The 17,481-nt window shown below is 43.1% G+C and overlaps 1 protein-coding gene across 1 annotated transcript; it reads right to left on the reverse strand.

Moving 5' to 3' along the window:
- Positions 1–4,227: 4,227 nt before the first annotated feature.
- Positions 4,228–15,405, reverse strand: LOC141020032 (neuronal pentraxin-2-like). The gene is made up of 5 exons (XM_073495070.1): positions 14,956–15,405; positions 13,111–13,357; positions 8,699–8,943; positions 5,039–5,218; positions 4,228–4,455 (listed from the first exon to the last, which is right to left on the reverse strand). Exons 1-5 carry the CDS (start codon positions 15,403–15,405, stop codon positions 4,228–4,230), a joined length of 1,350 nt encoding a protein of 449 aa, XP_073351171.1.
- Positions 15,406–17,481: the final 2,076 nt, after the last annotated feature.

Here is a 17,481-nt window from a genome sequence, read left to right on the forward strand (position 1 = left end):
TATTGGATAATATATTGCAAGTACATTATTAACTAGCTACTAGATATAACAATATATATGAAGATGACACTAAATTCCAACATATGTCTGTGTCATATGTGTCAACTGTCAAACATATCAGCTTGATATGTAATTATAAGGTGAAATTATTGTCATAACACTCATTGATTGACTCAAATAATGCTAAAAACAGGAATGTAAACGCATTAGACCTACATAGATGGAAAATAGATTTCTGTTGCATTAGGGATGGGCCCTTTGTTCAGGTCCTCACTCCAATTTCGCAGCAGCACACCGCAAAAACTCAAAATTTTATAAAGTAAATCTGACTAATTTCTAGTTTAAAAAAATCTCATTAAACTTAATATGAGAAAGTCACATTGATGGAAGCATTCCGGTCTGAGAGTTAGACAATTGAACTTTTTCCATCAGCAATTTTCTTTTATTTATTACCAGCAAAAAACACCTTCTATTAATTATTTTATTTGACTAATTTAAAAAAAAAAGTGGCATTTTTTTCCAGTGCAGTAATGGAAGTAATATCCCAAAAGCTGTCTAGTTATAGCAAATGAAAATTAGAAATCGTTCAGATTTATAATTTCATCTCTTTCTTTTTTTCTTACACAAAGGAAGTGATGATGAGGAGCCACATATTACCCGCTGTCATTACATCTGCAGCAGCCTTTTGTTCTTCAGACTTTAGAGAAGAATCTACAATGCATTTTTACACAAACTAACGTATTTATCATTTATTTAAACGCAGATGAATAGTCTTCTTTAATAATTCAGTTGTGCTCAATATGTGAGAACATCAAGATGTGCACTGGGTGTTAACGTAGCAAAGCAGTGAAAATTAAAAGTACAGAATATGCTCAAAAAACATCACACGCACACATCCATATTTCACATTGTTGCTTGTGTATCGGAAGCCTCATGTTGTTATTGTATTAACAATCAAGAGCCCCCCGCTGCGTCACCACCAACACACTGGCAGTAGCATGAACAGAAAACATGGAGGAGAATGAAGAAGGCTCACAGTGTCCTACATTGTAGCAGCTCCCATAATCCACATGGGCAGATTTTTTCATTTCCACCTGGATGTCTGCCAGTCAAGAGGATTTCTCCACTGCTCACAGCATTACAATGCCCAGACGAGATCCTTCCATGTGTATTATGGCTATTCCTACAAATGATATGTCTATACCAACGGGACAAACATCTACATCAGGACTGTTATTAGTCGGGCTGCATGATAAGGTCAAAAAAGCATCTTGAGATTATTTTGATGGATATTTATATGATTCACGATTAGTGTGAATAATCAATTTTGCATGCAAATGTTCCTTTATCAAATAACTGCAACCATGTTGCAATTTCATTTACTTAGCAATTAATTGTGCAGCCCTGGTAATTAGTGTGAACAAAAATGTCAAAATAGGGAGCTTTGTTTACCTCCTTTAAAGATTAAAGTATGTTTTCCTCATTAAAGTGTAAATTCACCCAAAAATGAATATTCAGTCATTATCTACACACCCCCACGCGGGTGGAAAGTCGGGTGAAGTTTAGTAGTCGACAAAACATTCCTGGAGCTTCACAGCAAGACAGCGTTGCAGATGTCTCCTAAACAACTGAAGTAGATGGGGACTTAAAATAACAGCTGAAACAAAACATAAAATGGCTCCATACTAGGGTTTGGTACCCGACAGTTTTTGGGTCCTTTACTTTCTCTGTAATAACAAAAATGTAATATATGAAAATAAGTCACCAAATCAGGTGAAGCACTGGTGTTTCTTCAAGAGGAAGCCGTCAAAGACCTCGGGGTGAAACAGTTTTTACTCTGCACAAACTCAAACATTCTCCGACGGTGTAAATAACATCTTTCCAAAGCAATTTGGAAGTTCAGGGCTTCTGAAGACTGGGATGACACCAGACGAGCTGTAAGGAGCCATTTTATGTTGTTTTTTTTTTTTTTTCAGTTCTTTATTTTAAACATTTTAAAACAAGTCCCCATCTACTTCAGTTGTTTGGGAAAATGCTGTAATGCAGTTTTGCTGTGAAGCTCCAGAAATGTTTTGTGGACTACGAAACTTCACCTGACTTTCCATCGGCATGGGGGTGAGTAGATAATGACTGCATTTTCCTTTTTTGGGTGAATTTATCCTTTAAGAAACATCAGTGAAGAATAATGCATGACCTTGACAGGGTTACACTCGCATGCCTGTTCAAACAGCTGTCTAGCTACCCCGTCACATTATTTGCTGCTTTAATTGTCACACCTCTCGGAACTTGTTCAATCTTTTATTGGGTGCAAAAGGACATTCAAGCACATGGCAGAAACTTAAAGTGGGCACGGCACGCGAAGGTGACTTTTAAAACAATGATAGCAAAAGACTTTTTTTTTTTAATTTCTGTTTTCTTGCGTCCCTCATTGTCCGTGTGCTGCTAGAAAAGTTTGAGTCGTCCACAAGCAAAAGCACATATGGTTCTCACAAAAGGCCATTCACCAAATAAACAAAGCATTTCTTAAAGTACTTCTGCTGTTTGTTTGTTTTTTACATAATGTGCTGCTAATGGACAAAAATCATAAGCAGAAGAAAAGCGAGAAAAATACACCTTGATTTTACATTGAAACATTTTGAACAAAGACACTCAAAAGAGGAACAATCACAGCCAGTTGGTGACATATCCAATATGTGCTTATAGCGTTGAGTGTGCTCCCTCAGTTTTAACATTCTGCGCTGTCCAGAAACCTACTGCATCAGATCTTCTATTCTTTATTCGACTGCATTGTTTTCTAAGGTGGATAAAAGCATTTTAATGGCTTTTGAACTACTCAGTAAGGAAATTCCACACGGAGGAAAGAAGAAAGTTAATGTCTTTGTTGCCTCTTTTTTACTTTCCTTATGAGGCTCCAGCACCAGGCTTAATATCAGTATTTCACTGTTTATGAAGAACAAACAGCATTGAAACACATGTGCACCACAACATTCAGGACTAACATAAAGTAAGCTGCAAAAAGCATCAATTTTATTCACTAAGCCGTGCCAGAATCCATTGATTCCCTACATTTTTTAAAAATATATATCCATGGATCAAAAGGTCTCTTCTTGTTTAGTGACATTCATCACGTCCATAGAGGGCTGCTCTCATTTGACACCGCTGGCTGCTAACCGCTACACTCATTCACAAACACAGATAATTACTACCCAGATGAGGAATTAAGGATTGTCCTTGAAGGTCAGGCCTAGTCCCTGCCCTCACCGGGCTCTCTCGGCTGGCGTCCACGGCTCTGTCGGTACGCCAGTCCCGGGCAGCTGTCCGACATCGCTATTAACCTGAGCAGAGCCAACCCGCCCATAAAGCTGTTTGGGATATGGCAGCTGCTCAAGGGGCAGAGAGGTATTAAGCATAGATTTACAAGAATGAAAATGTCCTCCCTCCCTCGTAATCTCTCGTCTTTTAACACGCAAGACAAGCCATACACGCATAAACATACACACACACACGCACACACTCTTACGTAATGGTGTCAGCGGCACGCCGCTCTGGCTCGTTTGGACGCGCCGCACACACGCACTCCGTGTGTTGACAGAAAACATGCACTGTCTCTTCTCCACTGCCTTCCACTCATCGCTCATGCATTAGACGTTCTGCCCTGTTGCCTCAAAATAATCAACAGCGAGGGGTTGCTGTCGTCCACTTTGAACTCATGAGCATCCACCTCATTACACCGCGTTTCTACTCCGGCGCCTCATTGCTCTTTAAACAGCGAGGAGACTCACAGTGCTCTCTACCGTGTTAAGTCAGGAATAGTGTTCCGCAGCACATCAAAGCCTGTTTGAGCTCACATTCACTACGAATACAGTGCAGCATCGTCACTATAAGGAAAGCAACGAAAAAAGAGCCGTTTTCAAAGAGGTGTCAAATGAAAGCTGATCTGCTGAAGAGAAGACACAGAATGACAGTGGGTCATAACGATAGAGTAGACTGATGCAACAGCATATCTTCTTCAGAGGAGCCGACTAATTTATAGTCTCCTGTAACGTCCTCAGGGTTCAGATCGAATGGACACATCAACATGAGTCCGATAAACATAGAGTCTTTGAGCAGTCTGAGCGTATAAATATGTAAAAATGTTGCACTATACCCTCTCCTTCGGGACGTGACTCAAGCAACAAACAGTCAGAATACTCGCTGGCAATACTGGATCTCCTCGCTCCAGATCCTTTAGGAATCAAAAGCACGATCTTCACAGATCTCCAGAGCCGCTTTACTCGCACCGCCAAACACTTCCACATTCGCGTCAATCCAAGGTACCACGTTGCCCGGCATGTACGCTGAGCAGTTGGCCAGCCCCATGATGTCAACGGGCCGCAGTACTCGATCCCACATGTTGAACTGGCTCAGCTCGCCCACGAAGGCCTGGGTGGCGTCAAATCGGCCTCCGACTACGTCCTGCATGGAGAGACAGGAAATGGAAGTTTACTGTAGCAGTTGACTTTTGAGGGAAATGTAAACAGACTTTAATTAAAATGAATCAATTCTGTTTGATATTCTGCAGTCTGCATATTTTGCAGTGTACTGCCGCTTTAAAAAACTGAGTGTTGTGCAATCTCCAATATACTGTAGTGCAACATGCAGAAATCTCACCTTGTGTGAATGACTGAAACATAAAACAACTCAGCCCTCCTTAGGCTCCAAACTAATGCAGCATGAGTTAATGGCTCTCTGTGGACGTTATTCATACGTCACTGTACATTTCTTATGTATATACATGGAGCTGTCATGGAGCTAACCGCTAGAATAACCCGCTAACGTGGGTCCCAAGGGCACCAAGGTGCAGTTTAGAGCTAGATGAATGAGGTAATACTGACAGGGCCGCGATAGCGTGAGAAGTGCCTCTCTGCCTCCTCTCCCTGTGCTCCCTGCTCAGCGCCTCCGGCACAGAGCTCAAGGGAGAATACACACCGGGAGGAAAAACACACACTATGCATTCACACACACACACACACCACCTAAGCTTCTCTACCGCGCTCACCTGCTCCTGGCCCAGGATGATCACCCCTCCAGGTTTAATTGGATGCCAGGGGGCCAGGTTGTCCCCGGTGCCAAGGCGCTCGCCATCCTGGTAAGCCTCCCAGAAACCGTCTCTGGTCGTCCAGGTGATGCAGATGTGGTGCCAGCGTCCGTCGCTCACTGACAGAGGGAGCTGGGCCACCTGGTCAGGAGGTCGAGGCAAAAGGGTGAGTGACATGAGTGCAGGGAGGACAGAGCAGGGGGAGGGTTTGGGGGCAAGATGAGTCAAGAGAGGTTTGAGATTAATTGCGGCGCGTTAGAAACAAGGACAGCAATTAAAGGGGTTAGGGCTTCAAAGAGATGGGCTTCTGCAGAGAATTCTCCAGATGAGCCAGCGCGACATATAAAATTTAGATTACCCAGGTGACATCAAGGGATAGAGCTTCCTTCAAAGCAGTCGGGTAGCTAACAGCAAAACAGTGTCCTGCTATTGGGCTTTGTTCGCGGATCAAAGAAAAACAACCGGTTATTTTACCAGCCAATGACATCATAGTCCTCTGAGGATACACATGAGATTGTTAATGTGTTACTCATTAGGCGCCTTCTTCTTCTGAGAGTTACTCATGTGTTTTTGCAGGTGCTTGTAAACCTTAAAAGATGCGAAGAGACGCTGAAAATAAAAATCAAGTCACTTGCAATTACTGAGGCAATTGACCCGGTTAAGGAGGTGAGGCGGCATCTTTAATGCCACTGGGACTGCAGACACTGGCAGCATTGTTATAAAGACTCTTCAAATGAAAAAATAATTCCTGTCAAATATTCTGCAGGACTTAATGTATGACAGCCGTGATGATTTGTACACAAAGAGCTTAATATTGAGACAGCATATCCTCAGGGCAGACACTTCAATGGATACATGATTCACTCATCTTCATTTAAATGACTACAAGTGAGCTCATTCCCATATTACAAAGTCGAAGTTATTGTTTTCCTACTGGTCTTTCCTTTTCTTTTTTGAACGATTTATTCATGCCATTCAAAAGTTACATCACTGGTGGACTCGGGGGGTGCAGGGCTGCCGCAATGTTCTAAAAAAAGCTGTGAAAGTGCCCCCTTGGATACCCCTATGGTAGATAAAACATGAAGTGCCCTATAGGGTGCCCATCCAGCGGACAAAATTTGGTGAAGTTCCCTCTGGACTGCCCTTCCAATGCCCGTTCTGCCTGCTGGTGCCCCACCGCATACATGTCGTGCCCTTTTTATTTATTGTCACTGCTACCCCTCAAACACCCTGAGTCCACCAGCGCGTTACATCAGAGATTTCACGCCAAGCACAAAATGCACTTATTTAATAATAATGCATCTACTGTATTTATGTTGTCAAGCTGTTTTTTTTGTTTTTTTCTATTTTTACCTACACCAAGAAAGCATTTTGTCATGTTGTTGTCTATATGGTTGTATATGTAAAGCTGCAGTATGCAAGAATTGGCCACCTATCAAATTTGTATTAAGGGGCAGCATATAACCAGAGTAACCACTAACTGCTGCTAACTGTAGCTACCCTTAGCTATTTAGCTCAGTTAGCCGTACAGCTAGTGGTTGTATTAGGTGACTCTGCCCAGACCGGGAGTTCAGAGCACAGGCTGTCACCTCTAGAGGTAAAAAGTGGATAGGAGCTAGCTGATTAGCATGCTAATTTCAATAGATATGCCTGGAGCACAATACATGGATGTCTTTGACGGAACATTGAAACTATTATTTCTTCACATTCTGTTCATCATTTTATTTACATTTTTGAATGTTTAAAGCTGAAATGTTTACGTGTTGCACCTTTAAACTTTCTCCTTGATTATTAAATGTTTAACTGTTTAACTGAAGAAAGAGAAAAAACATAATAAAATAATAATAAAAATGTGGGCCTTTTCCAAACCAGAACACATGTAACTTCATTTTGTGTTTCACTGATGTACAATGCAAGGACCCTGAGACTGGCACCTACAAGTGGTGCAGGTGTCGGTAGGTCCATCTATGCTTCTCCTGCTACAAAATGTCAAAATGTCTGCTGTGAGAAAATGCCCATTATTTATTTTACTCGTGTTCCAAAGGACATGTTGTTGTTCAGCTCCAAAAGGCTGCAGATAAGTGTAAAATGTCTTTTAAAGGTCATGCAAGAAGAGAAGACATCAGATAAGTACCTGCCTCCAACATGAAAAAACAAGTCTTAATGGTACAGTAGTAGGAAAATTCTGTAATAATCCAGAATAATCTGCATACATTTTAAAAAAGTCTTCCAGATGACACCAGATTTATAAGCGTCAGATTACACGTGCACACTTGCCAAAGTAACTCAGCTTTCGTGTTGTACAAAACCAGACGAATCCATTGCAGATTAAACTCCTGGTAGCCAAGGAGACGCCGTGGGAATGTTTACCTTGAGAAAAACTCATGAGATGGAGCTGCAGTTTTCCTGAACAAAGTGACTGACTAACCTGATGAAGTTGTTGGTTCATAACAATGTAGATCCCCTCTCTGCATAGCGGCCCACAAATACAAAATACAGACAACGTTGCACTTTTTAATACTGTCGAGGCAGCGCTCTGCTCCCCTCTTAGTATGCAGCCAAATCAACAGCATAAACAATGTGCCCCAGTGGGCCCTGTTATCACTGTGAACAAGTTCAACACATGGATGTGCTGCTGCACATACGCTAATCATATTCACAAGTATTGCACTCCTTCTCCTTTTCTCATACAACTTCCTCTCTGCTTGCTTCCTCTGATCTTTCACTCTCTCCCTCCCTCTCTCTTCTTCTCAGCACTCCATCCCCTCCAACGCTCCGCTGCTTTTTCTATTTCCTACCCCCTTTCCCACTTCTTTTCTGTCTCATACTCTCCCCTTTCTCCCACCATCTTTCTCTCATCTGTCTGACTTGAACACATGTATAATGCATGGTGAAGGGAAAGCTGTGAGGAGACCTGCCTGTGCCAATAACGCCCCAATGTAAACAAGACAGTGGGGAGAGAGAGAGAGAGAGAAAAATTCTCTCCAGTGCAGCAACATTTTCACCGAAAAACTCCAAACAAATCCAACATCACACGGCTGCAGAAGCATCGGCGCCATCAGGAAGATTACAATCCTTTCTCTTTTAAGACTAAATGCTATAAAATATTCATGCATGTTTTCTGTGTTGTTAATTAAAATCTTGTTAGTTGACTTAAAGCTCATGGTATGTGATATAACGTCTACAGAACGAAAGGCAAAGAAGAGCGGGGCCTTCAAACGAGCACACATGGCAGCGCAAGTTCTCTAATGAATTACTGTTATTCCTGGGTGTGTGAGGAATGTAGGTCAATGATATTAAATGTTTATAAGGTGCAAAGTTAAATATTCAGAGCCGATGGTCAGTGTTTCTCCCCTCGGCTGTTATCATGATTGTGCTCACATGTACATACCGCTTGTTTCACACCACGTGAACATATTCGTGCTTTCTTTGCGTTTAACGAGCGTCATCGCTGATCCACATTTACCGACATCATTACAGCCCGCTGTGTTGCCAGGCGGTTAATAAATGATTCTGAGCTGATCTCATAAAATAGTCAGGGCAGAGCGAACGAATTGCGCTCGTCTCTATCAACAAATAGTTACAGAACAGCAAGAAACCAGTTTTCCATTATGGATCTACCTTGTCATTAACCAGCAGCTCAATGGGGTTGTTTCCCCATTCGATGAGGACTATCTCATTGGCTTGTCCTGGCACGCCGTAAGAGAACGGGGTTCCTATGCCGGGGCTGGCGCTGGACTTGAGCCACATGCACACAGTGAAGGCGTACATCTCTGGCAGGCTCTTCTTGATGCGTCCGTACAGGTAGTTGGTGCGAAGAGGGAGGGACACCTTGAAATCCTCGGGCGACTTGAAGGCGTTATTACCTGTTGATGGATAAAAAGCACATATGGTTATAAGTTAATGTGTTAGGCTTTTTCTAGTCTTGTTTGTGGTCATCTTTGGATGATAACCCAAACCCCTAACCCCCTTACCCTAACCCTAGCTGATTGATAGGTTCATACCTTAGGAAAAACAAGTCAATTTCAGACAACCTAGCACATTTGTTGTTGCACCTCCAGAAAGTGGTCCACAGTAACAAAGGCGTCACCATCCAGCCAGAGGCTTTAGGGTTAATAAGGGCAGGTGTTGGTGTCTGCATTCCTGGATGGCAGCCATCGCCACTGTGGACTGGAGTGTTGTCTGAGACAGTGCTGACTCACAATTTTCAATCACTCAAAAGAGACCCACCACGAAAGTTATTAATTTCAAGACTTTAACTGCAGTACAAGAAACGAAAGCTGTATAACTCATCTCCTTCCACCTAAGGCACTGAACTTATCAATCATCCCTTGTACATTTAAGATGAGAAAAAGGAAGACAAGTCTGAGGTCTGATGTCAAATGTGAGGATCATTCGCAGAAGAAGAAGCATGTTGGCTGCTAGCAAAGTAAAGGTTAGCCAGCTACTTCTAATATCACATCGGTGAGAAGGATTTAGATTTTTTTTAGCCTTGGGCTAATATATTGTATGCTGCTCAGAGTTCACATTCTCCTTAGATGGTCCCATTTCCTGTGTTAGGAAGTCAAAATATGGAGGCTACAAAGAGGATGTACTTTATTATAACGTGCATTTGATCTATGTTTGAAGTTTGAAGCTTTATATTACAACGTGATATTGTCCCAGACCTGTTGGTGCACCAGTTCACTCCCTAAAACCACTAAAACATTGCTTTACCTGACCATTTATCATGGTTAATGGTAGTAAATCACTTTGACTTGACTTTCCATGTTTTTGTTCTGACTTGAGGCATTCTCAGATGAAACCACGTGCACACAACAAGACTAAAAGTCTACAGCCATGTTTCTAGCTAATGCTCACATCAGCATGCTAACATGTTCAAAATTATGATGCTAACATGTTGATACTTAGCAGGTGTAATGTTTACCATGTTCACCATCTTGGTTGATCATGTCAGCATAGCAACATTTGCTAATTAGCACTCAACACAAAGGACATTTGAGGTGGATGGGAATAAGTTAAGCAGGTTTCTGGTCTTTAACCAAAAGTGATGGTGCTACAAAAAAGGTCAGGTGGTCCTCTGAGGACCATGACTGTACGTGCCAAATCCTGAGGCAATACATCAAATAGTCCATTAGATACTTTGATACAAAACAAAAACGTCAGCTTAAACATTAAAGTAGTACTTTACCACAGGAAAGATGGCCCTGCCATAAAGCTGGGCTGTCTATGCAGTCAAAAGACACAAATACTTTTAAAATTGGTTCTACATGAAAAAGGGCAGCAGATTTCCCTTTAGCCCAGGCAGAAAAACTTTAAGGACCAGAGTGCATTGCAGCCCCTGTACCAATAAACACTCCGAATGATGGGTGACGTACTGTGAGTTGGGCGTTGTTTGGTTTTAGCACATTGTCTAATTTGAAACAGGAAACAGTATGGTGAAGAGTTGACGGACCGTTGGCTGAATCAGAATTTGCATAAATAACTTCAACTTTATGTAGATGAGTCTGTCCAGGGAAACAACCCGGACTCATTAAACTCTGATCAAACTCCCAAACTAGGCAGTGCCGAGCAAATATAAATCAAGATGCTGTCACTGCAACCTCGCAATACGTCACCAGCCAGCTGGAGTGTTTTGTGGTCTGGTGCATCCAGATGCATCTTTGCCTGAGGCGGTCTGTTTCCAACATCCATCACAGTTATGAGGATGGATCCATTGGGGAACCTGAATATATGTGGCAAATGTGACGGCAATCAATTGAGTTGTTGTTGAGATACTTCAGTCTGGACCAAACTGGCGGACAGACTAAATGACCGACAGATGTCCCTGAAGCCATGCTGCTACCATGCCTAACTAGACAGCATCTAGCAACGTGATCACACCAGACCCACCGCTACACAATAGTCATTGCTACATTATTACATGAGTACTCTAGCCACTGGGTAGAACCAACGCCCTCTTCAAGGGCCTCAGCCTTCATTTTGATCTCAACTACACACCTATTAAGTTTTGTGACCGTGTCTCATGTGGTACCAATACCTTGACTTCAATGCTGATTCTTGAACGAGACTTTTTGTCATTAAGAATTTCATGAAATCCATTTTAACAAAAGATAATGTTACATATACACGTGGTGAGCCCTGTCTCTGGGTGTTACCTAGTCTTCTTCCTGCATGCCTTGAGACAGCCAATCACCAGCACTATTAGATCTTGGCACAACAAGCTTGCTGCATGCTTATTGGCCCACTGAGGCTGATGAGATTAACTCCTTAGGTCTTGAGATTTAGACATTTATCGATACTTGACAGTATCGAGGCATGTCAGTTGGTGCCATTAAAGTATCAGAGTTCGACACCCAGCCCTATCTGTAACTGAAAACAGGACCAGGAAACCTCCCTAGTTCCAGCCCAATGCCCATCTTCGGACCTTCGTTTTGATCTTAACTACACACCTGATTCCTGACTGTATCTTGCACGGTTGTGACGCTATCGTAGTGATAAAATCTCTCGCCAGACAGGACAGACAGACATATGAATACCTGGAAAAACACTCATAAATTGCTTCTGTGGTAGTCCCCACTACAGAAGGTGTGAGCAGGACCGCATTTTGCCATGATGACAAACACACAGAGACTCACAATCTGAAAACATTGAAAAATGATAAATCTGCTACAGTTATTATTCTCTGGCCTTCATGTTAGCGCTTTAGTTCATTTACGTGTTTCATACTGGGTTATACCAGCTTATAATTGATGTGGCTGGCGGCCAGTCAAAGACGGACAACAAGAGCTTTACTATTTAAAAGACTCTGAATAAAGAAATGAAGAAAAAATGGACTAAACAGATCATGCACGATCAAAACAGGAAGGGAGAAAGAGAGCCTTGCTGAAAAGTTTAAGAGAAAATGAAAATAAAACAGGAGAAAATGGGCTGCGAAAAATCTGACAGACACACACACACAGTTTGCAGTGGGTTTGCACCAAGGAAACATGTTGCATATTTTAATGGGATTGAACCAGAGTTTTATCTGCGCTGAGCAGAGTATTTGAGGCTTAGCTGCCGTTCAAACCACCATTTCTCTGGATACATTGTTCAGCTGCAACACTGAACAAAAGCTTCACATTGCCGGCGCTACGCTGGAAGCAGGGTCTGTCCACGCACAACCAGTCAAACCACTCTGACCCACAACTCAACACAAAGGAAGAGAAAGAATGAAAATCATGTAAATAAAAAATGTCCTCTGCCAGCTCCTTGTACTGCTCCTCTTACAAGCTAAAGGCTGAGACTTCTGAGGATCATGGGGTGCTGGGTTTGAACCCAGTCTTCTTTATTGTAAAGCCAGATCAGGGAGACAACCAGAACGTGTTACACATTCATTATCGGGTGATAATGACGCCTCATATTTCCAGCTGACAACACCAACACCACAAACTCTAGCCTCAATAGTCACTGCAGAATTGAATCAACATCTCCGTGACACCTCTCTTGACGTAAATTGAATTTAATAAGGCCCACTAACGTATTGCACTGACTCGTTATAGTACAGGTGGGTGTTCTGTTTAGCCCACATCCTTTAAATCGGTGCAATTAACTCTGGTTAAACCTTGTATCCTCAAACAGCCCCTGACTGAATTGACTGAGCCTCGGGGGACATATGTGCCTACAGGAAATGACCAGTGATTGGTGGGATAATCTTCCAAACTGATTTTGATTTGGGCGGAGATATTTAGTGTTATTTTGACGTCTACCATCAAAGCAATGCCCCGGAGTGTGGACATCCCTCCAATATTTCTTAAACTAATTAAACATTCAGTGTTGCTTTCCAAGCCTTATTTCCAAGACCAGGAGCTGCTCCGAGAATAGCACTGAGAGAAAAAGGCTATGTTGTGAGCTTTTTCCTTGCATCATCAGAAATTTGCAAAGGGATTGACTAATTAGTGTAATAATCTGCCAGACAAAAAAAATAAATCCATCCCCCTCCCCAAAAAAGTCTGGCCTGACATTTCACAGCAGCGCCCCGTTGCATCGCTCACTTTTCTCCAGCTCGGTGATCCTCTCCAGGAGGGAATTGAGAGTGCTCTCGGTGCGTTGGCGGTGGGCCGCGGTCTCATTGTAGAGCTGGCTCTTCTCCTCCTCCAGCTCGGCCACCTTCCGGAGGAGCTGGGTCTCCAGCGCCCCCAGACGCTGCCGCAACAGCTCCCGCAGCTCCGGCGGCAGGGGGGCCAGTGCCGAGGCGCTTCCAGCTGACACATTTGTGGTGGGGAGACGCAAACTCTGCTGCTAGATAGACAGAAACAAAGATAGATAGATGGATGGATGGATGGATAGAGTGAGTGAGTGACTGAGACAGACATTTAATCCAGTTAATCCTGTGCACTCAAACAGGTATTCAGTCACCATCAAGACCTAGATTTGCAGTACATGGTGAGTCTCATCTACCTCACAGCTCTGATATCCTTTTAGCTTCATTGTTTTTGATACAGCACTATCAAAATGAAGACAGTGTGTCCCTGTGTGCGGCGGCGTTTGATTGGTGACCTGCCAAACACTCATGATGGCTGGGCCGGGTATTAGAAGTAGGCGCCGCATGTGACGTCATGTAGGGCATGATCGCAGATGGTTGATGGGTTTTGAGGAGAAAAAAACAGAGGGTCAACAACTGTACCTTGGTGGTGGTGCTTTCACTGACTTTCTGGCCCTCAGGTGTTTGATTAATCCTACCCTGACACAATGGACCCATCTGAAAACGCTCAAACGTGACCCTCCCTACTAATCTGGCACCCAAAGGCCAAAGCGGGCGAAAGCAAAGGTCCCGAATGGCTTTGATTAAGCGAGAGAGGTCCTGCTCCAGGGAGACAGATCCTATCAGCAGCTGCCAGTCTTGCAATAATCACTATGCTAAGCAGATGCAGATCAATAGATATGTGATTAAAATGCAATATAATATGTATCCTTGCAGCAGCAGAAGTGTATCCTTGATTTGATCGGGACATTAAAGCTTCCAATCAAGGAGATGGGGCAGTGAGGGGGGATGGGAACAAATGGAGAGATAAATGGATCAGCAATGCAGCACTGTATGAACAGATAACCTTGAATTTTGATAAACAGCATCGTGGTTGTTTCAGGGCTGTCAGAGGGTGAAAAATGCCTTGTGATGATGTGATGTGATATAATATGACGTAAGAGATAAAGCTCATATCAGCCTCCTACAGTAAAACTCTCCACTATAGGTGACCTCAATATGAGTTGTGATCTCCGAGCCGGGCGCGAGGTCTGCTGGGATTGAACAAAAGGGCTCGTGAGCTCTCAGGTCAACAGGAAAACAAAAACGATTTAAACCATTAAAGCGCTTTTGGTTCACAAAATCCGAGCGCTGGGGATGGATTTCATCAGCTGCTGTGAATAATTAGTCACATGACTGCGAGGGAAATATGTGGAACACACACACTCACGCACACGCACACACACACACACGGTGCTCATTAATTATTCAAATCTGTATTTCAAACCCCTGCGCCACATGCATGGTTACACCTCTGACAGGCTTTTTTGTTGCTCATTTCTTATTGATGACTCCCATGCAGCGGGTTTCACCATCGGTTATTTTTTTAATCTTTAAAATCGTATTGATGTGACATTCCTATTACGTGACCCTTTGATCTCACGAGCCTACAGAGAGGTCTCCTGCAGCGGAGGGCATTTTGCAAACGCTCCACAGTGAGGCATGAGAGGGGTGACATGCTGACAGACACTGCCAAGGCGCAGGTAGATCTGATTACAAAGACACACTGCAGTTGGCTGTATGAGTAATTAATCATATTGTTAATAAAGTGGTTTTTGGCACGTTTTTACGCACGAGCGCCATGTTTGCGCCTTACCTCCAAGTTCTCCAGCCGACCCTTCAGACTCTGCATCGTCTTCCCCAGCTGGTCTATGGTCTCGCCGGGGTCCCGGGGCAGGTCCCCCATGGTGTTCTTCCCGTACTCCTTCCGTCTGGAGCCCTGACCCCTGGACTTGCCCTGCGACGACTCGTCTGCTGCCGCCTCGCAGCGCGCCAGCTTGGAGTTGAGCTCTTTGATGGTCCCCTGCTGGCTCACGATGGTCTCCTTCTGCTGCAGGATGGTCTCCCGCAGCTGGATGATCGTGTTCCGCAGCTCGTCCTCCACGGGGCTGCTGCTCTGGACGCGGTTCCCCGCAGGACTGTACCCGCAGCCCGGCTCTGCGCCCGGGGGAATGGCGTTACAGACGAAACGGCTACCTGTAGCATCCTGGCTCCGCACCGCGCGTCCACTGACCAGGAACAAAAGTCCAACTAGTGAGATCAGCATCCCGGCTAGATACACAAATTCCACGGATTAAAGGGGAAAAAAGGCTCCTGAATTACTGTGTGAACGTTTGAAGTCTCCTGTGAAATAATCAATAAACTTATTTCAACAACAACTCGTTAATTCAAGCGGTTGCGGACATTTTTCTACACTTCCAAAGTGTAATAAAAAGAAAAAAACTTAGTTTATATAGAAAAAACAAGCCAGAATCCGCAGTGAGGAATCCTATAATCATACATCCACCAACCACATGGTCGGTCCTGTTTGAAAAAATACACCAATAAATCTAAATTCTTACTTTCAGCAGGCTGATTAAAATCGGAATCTGATAGCTCCTTTACTGGGAGGGAAAAAGTTGCACTGATTCTTTATATCAAAGAAGAAAAAACAAACAAAAACATCCACAGCAGGTTGCAGAGAAGTCAGCTCTGCCTGTCTTGCCTCTCCGGTTGGTTGGATTGTCAGTGAGCGGTGCTGAAAAGACAGCGACGCTGCTCAGCCGGATTATTATGGGGAGGTGCGCGCTGGCGCTTCCGCTCATCATCTGTGCGCTCCGGTTTATTCAGCTTCAGCCTACGTCATCACCCAGTCCCAGCAGACCTCAGTCATGCCATGTCTCACATGTCTCTTTGACTCTGTGTCACCTGTTTCAATGCGCTGAAGTTTCAAGATGTCAGACAGACACACAGGAGGAGTTGGTGCTCCAGTTGTTGCATGCTTTTAAATGGATGCTGGTCATATATTAAAGGGAAATTCCACCAAGTTTACACAGTACAAAGTGTGTTTACAGGTCTTGAGGAGTACTACAGGTGAAAAAAGTAGTGTAAAGCCTGTGGCTCCAGAGGAAGCTGCGTGTAATCTGAGTAATTTCCTCCAGTGGCGTCACTGTGTGGCTAAGTTGCATTGTGGGTAATGTAGGGGCCAGTTTTGGAAAAAGGCAGTGTCTCACTGTTACTGTACATTTTTTTCTTATCAATATTAATATTTGATGGTGTTGCTTTGATTGACTTGCATGTATGTGTGTGTGTGTATTTTCCACAGAGGCTCTGCACATGATGACTTGATACATGTTTACACTGTACATGCTTTATTGTGTTTCAATCAACATGTCATCTTGATTGTTGCAAGAACAAAAATATATATTTTTTATTATCATTTCAATTTTCCCATGACTGTTTTGCTTGATTGTTTGTTGTTGATATGATGATTTAACTGATTTGTTTTTTTTTAATTGTGATTTGGTGGTCAGTGACTGCCCGGTTCCTGGCTTCTGTTTGATAAGAAAACTTACAAAGAGATGAAAAACAAACAAAACAAAAACATAAGATAAGTTGTAAATATTGATATACTACACATGTATGCAAACACTACTGTCTGTACTCGCACATACAAATAAATACATGCATATATCTACACACCTATATGTAACTTGGATAAACAGATATATAGATAAATATGGATATACATGTATGTAATGTGTAAAATTAGTGGAGTAAGTCTTTAGGGGGAGCTTGTTTACTTGCTGTGAATGACATCAACACAAAACATCATTTAATGATATGATACCCTGAGTAATAATCCTGCACTGGGGAAATGTTGCACTCTCTCTGCCCCCAACTGAGTCTCAGTTTCTTTGAACAAAAACTCTTTTTCTTCCGATGGGCACATATGACCTGAGGTCAAACTTTAAGGATTAGCAAATCTAATTAAAACCCCAGTTCAAATGAGAGGTTTGATGGTGTGAATTAAAACCAGATCCCCATTGTACCTCCTCTCATTTACGCACACTGGTGTGCACATGAGAAACAAGCCTTTCTTTTTTTTCCACAGCACACCCCGTGGCGTTGGTGAAACTTTACACTTGACTCTTGAAATGACGCTATTTGATCTGGTGTTTGATTGCATGTGAGTTTTTTCTGAACAGACGTATTCAAATTAAAGACTGACTGCTGACATATCAAACCCGCATTGCTTGCTCTGAGAATATGATGGTAAATGCTGAATGCCACCATGAAGGCCATGCTGAACAAAGTCACAGATAGGCTCTAGTTTGCTATAAAAGCCTCTTTTTGATAAAGA

Source organism: Pagrus major, chromosome 23 (genome assembly GCF_040436345.1).
Source record: "Pagrus major chromosome 23, Pma_NU_1.0".
NCBI lineage: Eukaryota > Metazoa > Chordata > Actinopteri > Spariformes > Sparidae > Pagrus > Pagrus major.

Bases quoted from the DNA above. Each gene is read 5' to 3' on its own strand.
- LOC141020032 (XM_073495070.1), bottom strand. From the start codon at position 15,405: ATGCTGATCTCACTAGTTGGACTTTTGTTCCTGGTCAGTGGACGCGCG. The intron at 13,358-14,955 runs GTAAGGCGCAAA...CTGTCTATCTAG, and splicing joins GTCGGCTGGAGAACTTGGAG to CAGCAGAGTTTGCGTCTCCC. The intron at 8,944-13,110 runs GTGAGCGATGCA...ATCCATCAACAG, and splicing joins GATCACCGAGCTGGAGAAAA to GTAATAACGCCTTCAAGTCG.